This window comes from Ochotona curzoniae, unplaced genomic scaffold (genome assembly GCF_017591425.1).
Source record: "Ochotona curzoniae isolate NIBS_2020 unplaced genomic scaffold, NIBS_Ocur_1.0 contig_66, whole genome shotgun sequence".
NCBI lineage: Eukaryota > Metazoa > Chordata > Mammalia > Lagomorpha > Ochotonidae > Ochotona > Ochotona curzoniae.
In genome coordinates this window covers 18,664,725-18,676,912 of record NW_024466512.1, presented here as the reverse complement: position 1 = coordinate 18,676,912, position 12,188 = coordinate 18,664,725, and the positions used below count along the sequence as shown (strand labels likewise).

General features: G+C 42.0%; 1 protein-coding gene across 1 annotated transcript in view; it reads left to right on the top strand.

Annotated features, from left to right (window-relative positions):
- Positions 1-12,188, top strand: part of SORCS3 (sortilin related VPS10 domain containing receptor 3) — a 546,072-nt gene that overhangs the window by 524,187 nt on the left and 9,697 nt on the right. The window contains exons 21-22 of the mRNA XM_040991786.1: positions 6,887-7,010; positions 8,337-8,449. Of these exons, the coding sequence (XP_040847720.1) occupies positions 6,887-7,010; positions 8,337-8,449 (237 nt within the window). The remainder of the gene's footprint in view (positions 1-6,886; positions 7,011-8,336; positions 8,450-12,188) is intronic.

Genomic DNA, 12,188 nt, shown 5'->3' with positions numbered 1-12,188 from the left:
TTACATCCAGCTCTAATTGGTGGTACAGATTCTGTCTGTTTTGAGTTTTTTTTTCTGTGATTGTCCATTCATCTGGTGAACTCTTCTGAGGACTAGTTCTTAGCCATTTCAACACAAGAGTTTACTCAGCAGCCTGCCAGGACTGAGCAAATAATTTCTCTACAGTATTTTCTTTTCGAGATCTGAAATGCCATACAGTATCTAATAAGTAATTAGTTTAAGAAAACTATTGAATCACTCATTCATTTAAAAGCAAGAGCAATAGAAAGAGAGAAGGATGAGAGAGTTATCTTTCATCCTCTGCTTCATCCCCCACATGACCACAACAGCCACATTTGTGTCAGGCCAAAGCCAGGCAGGCACCAAGGCACTTGGGTCATCATCTTCTGCTTTGCCAGGCAGTAGTGAAGAAACTGGCTTTCAAGCCAACACGCCAAGATGGAATACCAGTATCATGCAATGGGCCCCATCCACTGGGCCACAGTGCTGGCTCCGGTAATTGGAGTTTAAAAAAGAAAAGAAAGAAATGGACAGAGAGATTGGGAATTTGAGTTTGTATTTATTCCAGAATTGTCTGTTTTAGCTTCAACAAATAATTGTATCTGAATCTTTTGTCGGAAACAGCAATACTGATATGTAGTACATGGACAGAGCAGCAGAGTTACTGTTTGCCATCTGCCCTGTAGCTCTCTGTCTCTACTTATCGCATCTGTATTATGCCAATGTATGGACATTGTATTTTACATTATGGGCATTACTTTAGAGTTTTAGCTTTTGAATTGGCTATAAGCAGGAATTGTTCCATGTTATGAATTTCTCTAGAGCATGAAGTGTGGCACCCTTGCCATATAATAAAGGTCTGGCTTGATGGTTGCTGTCTTCAGTGAATCTAGAGGATGATGTGTGAGAAGCAGTGACTTCATTCCAGAAGAAAACTATTGAGGTTGAAGCCCTCACCTGGTCACTTCTGTCTCCAGCCTCATCTCTTATGCAAACCAGTGGTTGCTGCAGCCCAGTCCATCCTTGCCTCTTGTACACTCAGCCCTCTTGTACACCAGCGATGCTGAGAAAGCCCCGCTAAACCTGCCCCAACTTTGGAACTTGTGCATGCTGGTATGTACAGCAAACTGGTCCAGTCCATCCTACATCCCACTCAGCTCTCACACATTGTGGGCATTGGAGTCTAGCTCAGCCTGACCAACACCATTATCCAGCCCACACTCATGCTGGCAGGGGTGACTGCCTGTCCAGCCAGGCCTGTCTCCCAGCCCTGGTTCCCTTGCTTACCAGTGGGATCTGCCACCCATCAGAGGGCTGCCCACAATTTCCCTACTAGGCTCACTCCCAGCCCCGGATCTTGTGCTTTCTAAGTGGCTCTATGGTCTAGCCTGAAAGGATTTGCCCCAGTCCTAGCACCTGCTAGATGATGCTGCGACAAAGCCCAATCAGTCTTCACTTACTCTGGCTGATGCACACCAGAGTAGATACTTAACCCAGCCTGGCTCTCCCCCTAACCCAGCTCAGGTCTCCCACATGTGTGGGTGTATCGGTGTAGCCCTGAAAGTTCCTCCAGTTTCCCTCCTCCAAACCATCTGGTCTCAGTTCCCTCATTTACCTGCAAGTGCAGTAGGCTGGTTGGTAGAAGTCCCCTAGAAGTCACTCTTGACCTCTCACATTCTCCCTCAGCATCCCTCCCTCCCACACATCCCCAGACTCCTTTCCCTGGGTAATCCATAGCCCCTCATGCCCATGAGAGCGCAGAGCCCCAAGCCCAGTCCTTTGGTGGTGTGTTATGCCATCCTTGGGCTCTGCCGGACTGTTTTGGACTCCAGACCTCATCTGGTTGAGCACAGGCATCTTTCCCCCATGTATCTTAAAAACAAATAGGATAGGCAACTGTGCTGGCATACTGGTATAGTTCACACAAATTTAGCGTTAATCAATTCCAGGATGCCCTCCAGCTTTAAGCTGCTCTTCTCCCAGCAGTGTAACACTTGCCTAGGTACAGGGCAACTTAGGCAGCTGCCTGCAGCTGGGGTATAGGAATATAGCATTATTGACCAAATTAAGCAGCTTAGCAGGTGGTGAATGCAGGCTATGTTATGGAGTGAAAGTTAGTCTGGTGCTGGCATTGAAGGAGTGGTTGAACAGAGAGAGGAGAGGAAGGGACCTGTGTCTGAAATTGAAGCTGTGGGAATGTTTGTGTGATGTAAAGACAGATGCAGCCAAACTAAGAAGTTCGTTTGGACAGGAGCTGGAGAAAAAGCTGAAAGTTGGAGAGGATGGTTGATGGATGATGGTGAATGATAGAAGTGCAAGACTATTTCTTCATGGAAACTCAAATTTAGGATAAGGTGATTGATAATAGAAACAGATAAATAGGTGCTTTCATTGGATTTATATGTGCGCTTATGTGCGTATTTGCATACATTTAAGGGAAGTTATTTGTTTTTCCTGTGAATTTTCACATTAATCCCATTGTCAAAAAAAAGAGCTATAGGTACTACTTTGCTTTCTTCCTTTCTTGTCTTTGGGTGTCTTTGGTACTTTGCGGTGTTCTGAACACTACATCTACAATGACATATTCTGTCTTTCTATTTCGTGTGGTAGAAACCTTTCACGTCTTACTACATAATCTGCCGAAGGTTTTAAATAAGGCAAGCACAGTGATTGCATAGTTGGTTCCATTTGGAAATGGCAGCTTTTATCAAGATATGCATTTTAAATTGTGGAGATTTTCTAATTTGCAATGTTAACTCCCCGTGTCTGGGAAGCCACTGTGGTCTGCATCCTGAGATTGCCGTGCAGCTCCCTGTACTATTAGTCAAGCGGAAATCTCCTAACTAAATACTCACGCAGAGCTCTGTTGCTTTCCTGCTGTGCTCAGTGGATAATAGGGGCCTGTCTCACTTGAGAGCTGCTCAGCATGGAGAGATGTAACCCACCGCCCAAGCAGGGCGTACAGCCTTTTTCCCGGGAGCCTACTGTGGGCTGGCCCTACAGCTTGGAAGAAGCACGGAGACGGAAAAGTAATCGGCCGCCTGTTGGATTTGTGGGGCTGTGAATGGCCAATTTGCAGGGATTAACAGAGGTCTGGCTTAATAAATGTGTCTGCTTGCCTAATAGATTTGAGTAAATGAACCTTAAAATACTTGATTTAATTTCACATTGGGCACCAGATATCAGTGACCAATGAAGAACTCAAGCATCCTGGTGAGCGTTCCAGCTTTGCAAAGAAGTGAAATCAGCCATGATGCCATAACAGCTGATAGAGAACAAAAGCCATTTGGAAAACAAAATTAGCTTCTGCTGTTTCCCTCGCAGGGACGTCTGTGGCCTGACATCAGGGGAGCGAGTGTTTTCATTCAGCACAGTTTGTTGTGGCTCGGTGCCCTGACCGGCTGGAAGGGAGCCCTTGCTCTCCCACCTTCGATGGCATGCCTTGTCCTGTAGCCTTGTGCTATTACGTGGTCCTGGATCTCCTAGGCAAGTGGCTAGATGGAGAAAAGATCAAAACTGCTTGGATAGGGAGATATACCATCACTCAGCAGGGCAGCAGTCGCCTGAGCCTTGACATAAGAGGTGCAGAAGATGACACAGAAGCAATAAAAGTTTCCTGAAAAGACTCATAAGGGAGAAAAATGCTTAGCAGAAAGAGGTTAGACATTGCTGAGGGCGGTAACAAAATAAAAGGGCAAAGAAATATTACTAGTAATTAGTGGAAGCAGAAAACTTAAAAGCACATGTGTATTTTTTCGTGTTTAGTGTTTGCTAAGGTTTCATCCACAAAAGCAGCAAGAATTTCTCAGTGAGCAGCCCTATAGGAACCACCTGTCCTTTATCATTAACATCTTCCTGTGCTTATTGTGTAGCATCCCTCTCTACCTACCCGCCTGAGGCAGGCTACCGTGTAAAGAAGGTAGGCTTGTTGTGGTTCATCATTCTGGAGGTACAAGAACTGGAGGCTTCATCAGCTGAGTGGAGCATCACAGACAGGACACAGTTGGGACACGGCATGAGTGTGCACACCCGTCCGATCTCTCTCAAAGGCCACCAGGCTTCAATCATGGGAGCTGTACCTCAATAACTTTAATGCTGATCATGTCCCAAAGCCTCACCTCTGATCACCACAAGTTCACGTTCTACTCCTTTAATGCCTCACAGTAGGGGTTCTGTTTCTGTGTGTGACTCCGTGGGAACCTTCAGGCTCTCTCGGCCACAGCATGCTGTCCATCAGTGTGTGTCGCAGACTCACATCCTTAGTGCTAAATGATTAGCTGCAGTTCAACATTGCTCTCTACTCTCTGGGGTTATAAAATGTATCAACAATGAAAGATTTGAGTCTAGAGTGTTCCCTTACTCAAGTTTTGATGAAAGCATTCACTGTGTAACCCAAACTCCAAACAAAACGTAAAGTATTATCGTCAAGTCAGAGAGGACTCTGGCACCACTTGTTGGGCAGTTCCCACACCCAGAATTAACCTCCATATTACTTTGTTTCTTTATGTTAGAACTTCCTAAAATGTGGTCACACAGTAGGAATTTTTTTTTACCACTTGAAGTTTGGTATTTATCCATACAGAAGTCTATATGAGGATATATCATAAAAATGCAGGAGAAAGTAAGATTTTAAAAAAATACTTTTATTTTGGTGCAAACAACTTTTAAAATCTGTGTCTAGTTTTTTCATTATATGTAATTTTCTAGAACCCTTTAAAGACCCTTTGCCTATCAGTATTAGTTCTTTTCTATTTATTGTATGAATATACTATGATTCATTTATTAATTCGCCTGTTGCTGAATTGTTGTGCTATTTCCAGCTTCTATTATGAGTCAGCTGTTATGAATTATTTTTGTTAATGCACTTGCATTTTATTTTCTTTTGACTAAATTGCTTAGATTGTAATCGTCAAGTTTAAAAAAAAATGTGAAATGGTACAATCACTTTGAAAAAAGTTCTTGCAATTTCTTGCAAAACTAAATTTTCCAACCTGGTATACTGTTTAACACTTTCCCAGAAATTATAGAGCTCCAGTTGCTCTATGTAAACAACATTATTTGATGTTGCCATTTTCTAAATGGTTTATATTGAAGTGTCTTATTTGTTTCCAAAGAATGTGACTAAGGCAGTAAAATTGTTGGGCTTTTTCTGGTAAATAAATCCAAGTGGACTAACCAGTAAGAATTAGACATTTTCCCTGAAGTTATTCAACAATCTATAGATTCTGGTTACTGAGTGATTTCTCATAGATTTTCTAGCCCAATTTCTTCATTTCAAATATAAAGAACTAAGACTCAGAATGTGGAAAGATTCTACCTAGGGTCATTCATTAAAGTGGCACCACAGCCACAGTGGCAAGAATGTGGTAGATGTATTATGACTCTCTTGTGTCATGGCCAATATCACGGTTGAGCCCCATTTCAGATGTCTTCTCCAGATGGGACACTAAGCGATCACAGTTAATTCATTGGATTCAGTGTTCAGGGCAGGACCTGTTTGTACCTCAGCACTTGATAAATTCAGAAGCCCTGTGGGCACCATCACCAAACCATCACTTTTGGGAAGGGATGCGTCAATCTGAGGGTTTGCCTTCAGCTAAGGGAAAAGGTGCATCTTTTTATATATATGTTTCCCTCTTTGATTTAGCAGAGGAGAAGGAGTGTCTGAGGCTCAGAGCAAGATCTCTAATTCTGCCAAGCTCTAGCCATCAGTCGCATCATAAGACAGAGCTATAGAATTTTAAAGCAGAGGAAATAAAATTAATTTTTCAGAATCCAATTTGCAGATTGTTTTTGAGAAAGAAATTTTGAGCCTGTTGTGGGTGCTGTCTGAAAGCTGCATCCTGGGGTGTGTGCAGGGTTCCTTGGCATGCACCTGCCCATGCCTACACATCTGTGTGAGTGCTGGTCCATGCCCGCTCTATAAGTGCCAGTATATGCTCCCACACCTGGTTCATTATGACTCTTGTCCTGACTCAAAGAGGAGAAGGAATCTACTATGTGTGGTTGCAAAATCTATCAGCTGCCTGGGATAAGCCTTGCTATTACATCAAACCTTTCAAACCACAGAGACATTGAGAGGAAATAAATTCAATAATGACTATTCAGTGTTAACATTGGCACTCTCTTCTTTCTGATAAAGACCAGGTTTTTCCAAATCCTAATTCCTGGCAGGGGAGAGGATTTCTCTTACTTCTGGATAGATATAATTATTCTGTTTTTCTTTTATTTTCTTTATTTTTGAGATTCTATCTGTTATGATGGCCAGGGATGAAAAAAAAAAAACCAGAAGGTTAAGAAGTAGTCACGGAGACATATGTTTTTATTTTCCAAATATTAAAAATGATAAACATGCCTTGCAATGGAAAACACAGCTAAAATATAATAAGAAGTGAGTAGTGTGACCATGCATCTGATTTATGCATATTTTCAGTTATTTAAAAAGCAGTCTGCCTAGGACGGGTGATACAGAAACAAATAGAATGTGACCAGTTTTCTAAAAGGTCTGACAGTGCAGTGAACATCTAAGCAGTCCATGTATTAGAGAACAGAAATCTTCTGTTTCCAAAGCCAGGAAACTACCCACAAAAGCTGCTTCGACCTGGCTGTAAAGGAAGGGACAGAATGACATAACCAGCTTAGGTTGTATCATCTTACCCCAGTTGTTTGGAATTAACACAGTCTAGCATGTTTCAACCATATTAATATTCTTCCTAGATACTGGCAAAGAAAGCATAGTCTTAAATGCTGTTTTTCCCCTTTTTGAGGTAGAGCCCTAGTGTTCTTATCTGCTGTGTGGATTTGTGACATTTTGAGACTCAGAGGAGAACAGGAGAATCTGGTGTCCCACAGAAGACTCAGTGGGTGTCGTTATTTCTTCTTGTAGCCCCTCATCACCTTGGACAGCAGTGTCTCCTTCACCTTCCTCGCTGAAGGAACCAACACGATCACAGTGCAAGTGGCTGCCGGGAATGCCCTTATCCAGGACACGAAAGATATTGCAGTTCATGGTAAGCTCTGAAAATTGTCCTAAGATGCGCCCCCGCCGGCCCAGCCAAAGTCTCTCACGTGCTCCCATGCAGTGACAGGTCATCTGTAAGTTCTCCAGGCCATTTGGAATTGATGAAGGTTTTTTGGAGGGACCCACACCCACCTCCTCTCTTACTCCTGGCTAGACAGGTTGTGGCTAGAAGAGAACCATATCACACGCACCTGTTGTCCCCTTGGTGTGTCTGCATCATTGTCTGTCTGGGGGTTCTCATTAAACAGTCATATATCTCAGGTTGAAGAAAGGTTAAGCAAGAACAATTTTCATAGAAATAGCTAGAACTTTTGTCCAGTTGAGATATTCGCAACACTCTTTGATAGGAACCAAGGATTTCAAAAGCTGAAGAAATTGTGGCCCCTCCCCTTTCAGGGCACATGGTTCAGGTGAAGACAAGGCTTACACAGAACAGATGCATTTTTGTATTTCTCAGAATTTCTGATATCATTGTCTACAAATGCTTGATAATGAGCTGAAAATACAAGCTTGGAGATGGGCAGAAGCCTGGTCCACAAGATACCCCTTCTGATATCTATTATGGGTTGTAATTTATTTTCATGAAATCCGCTGTATCTGACACAGGCTGCCAGGACCCTAGACCTACCCCCTATCATTCTGGTTTTTGAAGGGTTGAACTGAGCTACTATTTCTTCATCATCACCCTTTCTTTATAACTATGTAAACCCTCTACTCATGTTCTACGTTGGATACCTGGAAAGGGCTTTTGTAAGTAAATATTTTTTTGAAGTATACATTTTACACAGAAGAATTCAGCTTTTTATATGTCCTCCTAATGAATAGACATGGTGACCTCATCAGCCAGATCAAGAAAATGAACATTACCAATAACCCAGAGCCAATATTTCAGCATCTGTTCTGTTTTTCCAATGTAGTTTCTAGCAGGATGGGCTCAGGCACTGAGGGCAGAAGTGAAAAGATTCCATTCCAACCTTACCCCAAATTGTGAACACTCTGGTTGTTCTGCACAGCCCCACTGACAGCAGCAGAAATCTGCTTCTGAGGTTTCGTCTGTGTCTTTCACTGCAGACAATATTATTCAAAGAAGAAAAGGTTAAGATCTTAGGAACTAGCAAAAAGAGTACAAGCACATTCAATCATGAAATTCTACTTCCAGAAGCCAAGAAATGGACTGAAAATGAGGAGTTAACGTTGCAGGCTTATAAAAGAGCACACTCCCCAAGAGACACAGCAATTATGGGTCTCCTCAAAGAACACTCCCTGTTTAATCTCACTCTCCCAGATTCACTGGCTGACTCTCTCCCTCCTGCAGAATACTTCCAGTCACAGCTCTTGTCGTTTTCTCCTAATCTGGATTACCATAATCCTGATATTCCCGAATGGAGGCAAGATATTGGCAATGTCATCAAGAAAGCTCTTATTAAAGTAAGTTCACTTTATCTTTGCCTAAGTCTTTGTGGATAGAGGAAGAACTTGATAATATCATGTGCAGTGTATTTTTGTGATTTTTAAAAACCAGAATTCTGTAGTTAGATGAAAGGGATTTCTCCATAAAATTAAAATGGCAAGGAAAGAATAGAGACTGGGAAGGAAGGAAGAAAGGAAAGAAGGAAGGAGGGAAGGAGGGAAGGAGGGAAGGAAGGAAGGAAGGAAGGAAGGAAGGAAGGAAGGAAGGAAGGAAGGAAGAGAAGGAGTGTGAGGGGAGAGAGGGAACATGTGGAGAAGGAGGGGGAATAGAGAAGGGAGGGAGGGTAAGAGAGGGAACAGTCTAGAGTTTGAAGATAGAAATAGATCCAATGTTTATCCTTTTTTTTTTTTTCGAGAAAGAGGCTTTATTCCCTAAATAAACCGAACCATTAGTTTTAGCCATTCATTCATTTCTTAAAATATAATATACATATCTGACCCTTTATCCATCAGGAAGATCTTATTAACCAGAAGACTGTTAGCCAGGAAACAGAACGTTCTAGCAGGATCATAGAGTTATTGAGTTAACCCAAGGTCAGATTTGCCTTACAGAAAGTAAAAAGGTTTTGTTATCCATTTTCTCACAGCAAAATACTAGCATATAATGATGAATAAAACACTGCATTTTTGGAAGTGTCTAGTGTACTATTAAATATATGATAGAGATGTGGCCAGCTTCCCCAAGGAAGGAATGTAGGAAAAATTGTTGTTCTATCCAAGGAAGGATAGAATTAGCAAAAACTTATGATTCAATAAATACTCACTGAACTTATCAAAATGATTTTTGAGGGGGATTTGAACTACTGTATTGAAAAGGATGAATTCTGATTAACAAGTAAGGGAAGTATCTTTTGGGTATGTGATGAGCCACATGTTGAGATAGTACATTATATTTGGAAAGTGGCAAAAGCGTCGTGTAGCAGTGTATACACTATAAAGGCAAGTGTGGCTCAAGTTTAGCTGGGATGGTTAGGACACACTACTAAAGATCTGAGAAACTAAGTGATATTTGGCATATGTCCTTTGGGAGTGGAGAATGTAAAAGCCTTATTTATTTGATAAAGTGGTAACTGTTCATGGTCCACCTGTAACAGTAGTAATTTAGAGGCCTGGATTGGGAAGAGGAGAAGTTTTTGAAAAAAGAATGAAAGTAAAGAAATGACTAGTCTAAACACTACTGCGGGGGCAGGTCATCCTTCTAGGGGCTGAGATGCCACTGTCCTACAGTGGAGTACCTGGCACTGTCCTACCTGCTAACCCCACCCTCTTGCTTATGCAAGCCCCAGGAGGCAGCACCTGATGGTGCAAGCAACTAGGCTCCTGTCAGTTGAATTCTTGGTTTCCAGTTTTGGCCCAGGCCCAGTCCCAGCTGTGGCAGGAATTTGGGTAGCGACTCAGTGAATGCCCTCTCTCTTGCTCCCTCTGTCTTCTCTCTCATCCCCTCACTTCCCCTTCCCTCTTGCTCTGTGTCTTCCCACCTCATTTCTTTTCCTGCCTCTCAAACAAATATTAAACAGCTTAAAGTTTTAAGAAATAGATCGCTGTAGTAGTCTGTGAGACATAATATCCTGTAAAGAATAGCAAAGTCTACGTCCCATGTTAAACAGAATTGCTGACTTTACAAAATGTAGTATGGGAAGGAGGGAAGGAGTGCCTGCCTGCCGAAAACAGCAGGCGTTGCCATTAGTCAAAGTGGACACTGTGAAGGAGAAACTTCAGGAGCAGTCATGGTTTGATCTGTTCTCTATGAGTTTGGAGCACATGAAAAATGATTGAGTGAAAGTGACCAGGATTGTGAAATGGTCTGGATGTCAAGCAGAGGGTCCTACTGGAGGAAGAGATTGGAGAGTTGAGGCTGTGGTGGTCACCACGCTTACTCCCCAAGATGTAGGGGCAGGGCAAGCAGGACCACTGATAACTCACAACACAGAGGAGCAAGACCCAGGACAGACGTAGCGTAAAGTGCTAATGGAAAGGAAGCAGAATGAATAAGGAAATGTGAGACCTAGAAGAACATTTGTGGGTGGGGATGGGGAGGAAGGTAGTAACACAGCAGTTAGTTGTATAAAAGAAACCTCACTTCCAAACTTTTTGTAAAGGGGATTGTTGGTGGAAGATGAAAATGAAAGTGTCTTCATACACCCTGAGAGTTAAATCTAGTCTGTTAGTTGAGGTCCAGGTAGAATTAGAGCTGAGCAAATGGAAAATCGTCAACCCACTGCTTCTCTTCAAGGCAGCACCTACTTAGGGAGTTTCCAGTGTGTGGAGCATCATGGGGAACACCAGGGTAGCTAAAAGATGCTCAGGAGTGCTTTGGCAACTGCACAGGAGGAACCTGTCAGAGAAAGGATTTCACAGTACTAGACAAATGTTCCTGTAATGTAGTGGACATGGTCAGTCTGCAGGAGCTTGGGTAAGAAACGGAAGTAGAGTCACTGAAGGCAGAGAGAGTCAAGGTGGGTGTCTTGGAGGAGGCCGATATTTCAGCTGAATCACAAATTACACGTAACAGTGGAATGGGCAAGAGAGCTGTTGTGGATAAAAAGACCTGCAGGAGGGACACGCGGAAACAAATAAGGCTGCTGCAGGATGGAACCTCAAAGCGTGTCTTTGTCCGAAATCTGCTTTCTGAGGGCATCTGACTTTGAAGTTTTGATCACAAAAGCAATATAGCCCTTTTATTCATCACTCAGGAATAGAAAAATTCACTGATAATCTCAGCTTTCTAGCAGTGGCTGCTCTTCCTTGTTTTATTCTAGGCCATTGTATTTTTATAGAGTTATCACAAGAGGAGTGTAAGGAGATTGGTCACAATGCGGCTATCATGTTACTGCTTGTCATTCCTGCTCGTGTTAATGGTTGAGCAGTCCTCTATCTGCTGTTGATAATCAGTTGATTTTTGTTGAATGTTTTGCATTTTCTTCCACTTACTTGCTATCTTGTAATACTGTTGCATTTTTTCCCCCCTCTCATGATTTCTCCTGTAGTTTGATTTTTTTTTGTCTTGGGGACAAAGGTACCACAATATAATGACTGAATGAAAGGCATCAATATTTGTCTGGCCTTTTGAAGACCAAATTGACAATGTGCATTGACTTTGAGTGCTGCCAGGAATAGAGGAGAGGACTTCCTCACTTCAGCCTCTTTAAAAGAAAACAAACAAACAAACAAAAACACTAAAAGTTAACATTGTTCTGCCTTTTATGCCCTTTGCATTTCCCATGTTTGCTTATAGCTGTTTGTTCCTTATTATTCACCAGTTTGCTTAACTAGCACTGACAAGATCTCATTCTCTTAGTGCAGAAAGATAGGAAATATGGGAGGAATTTTTGCAAGTGTTCCCAACAAGCAATGTTTCAAAACTAAGTTGGGGTGCCATTTTAATTTCAGTCAAGCGTATGTAAGAGAAGAGGCAAGAGTGAAATTTACCTGACTTCTCAAACAAGAAAAAAGCCTGAATGTATATGATGGAACTTCAAAGAGTTAATGGGATATATAACAGATAATATTCATTTCCTACCAAAAATCTCTTCAATCCATGCATATAAGCATCATGTGATTTATGGAAATTATGTATTATGAAAAAAAAACTGTGCATATATTTGAAAATCTTTTTGCATCAAAATAGACATTTTAAAAATTCAATTTTCCACCAACTTTAAAAACACATGCATTGAGGAACTCAAAAGTGTTGCCT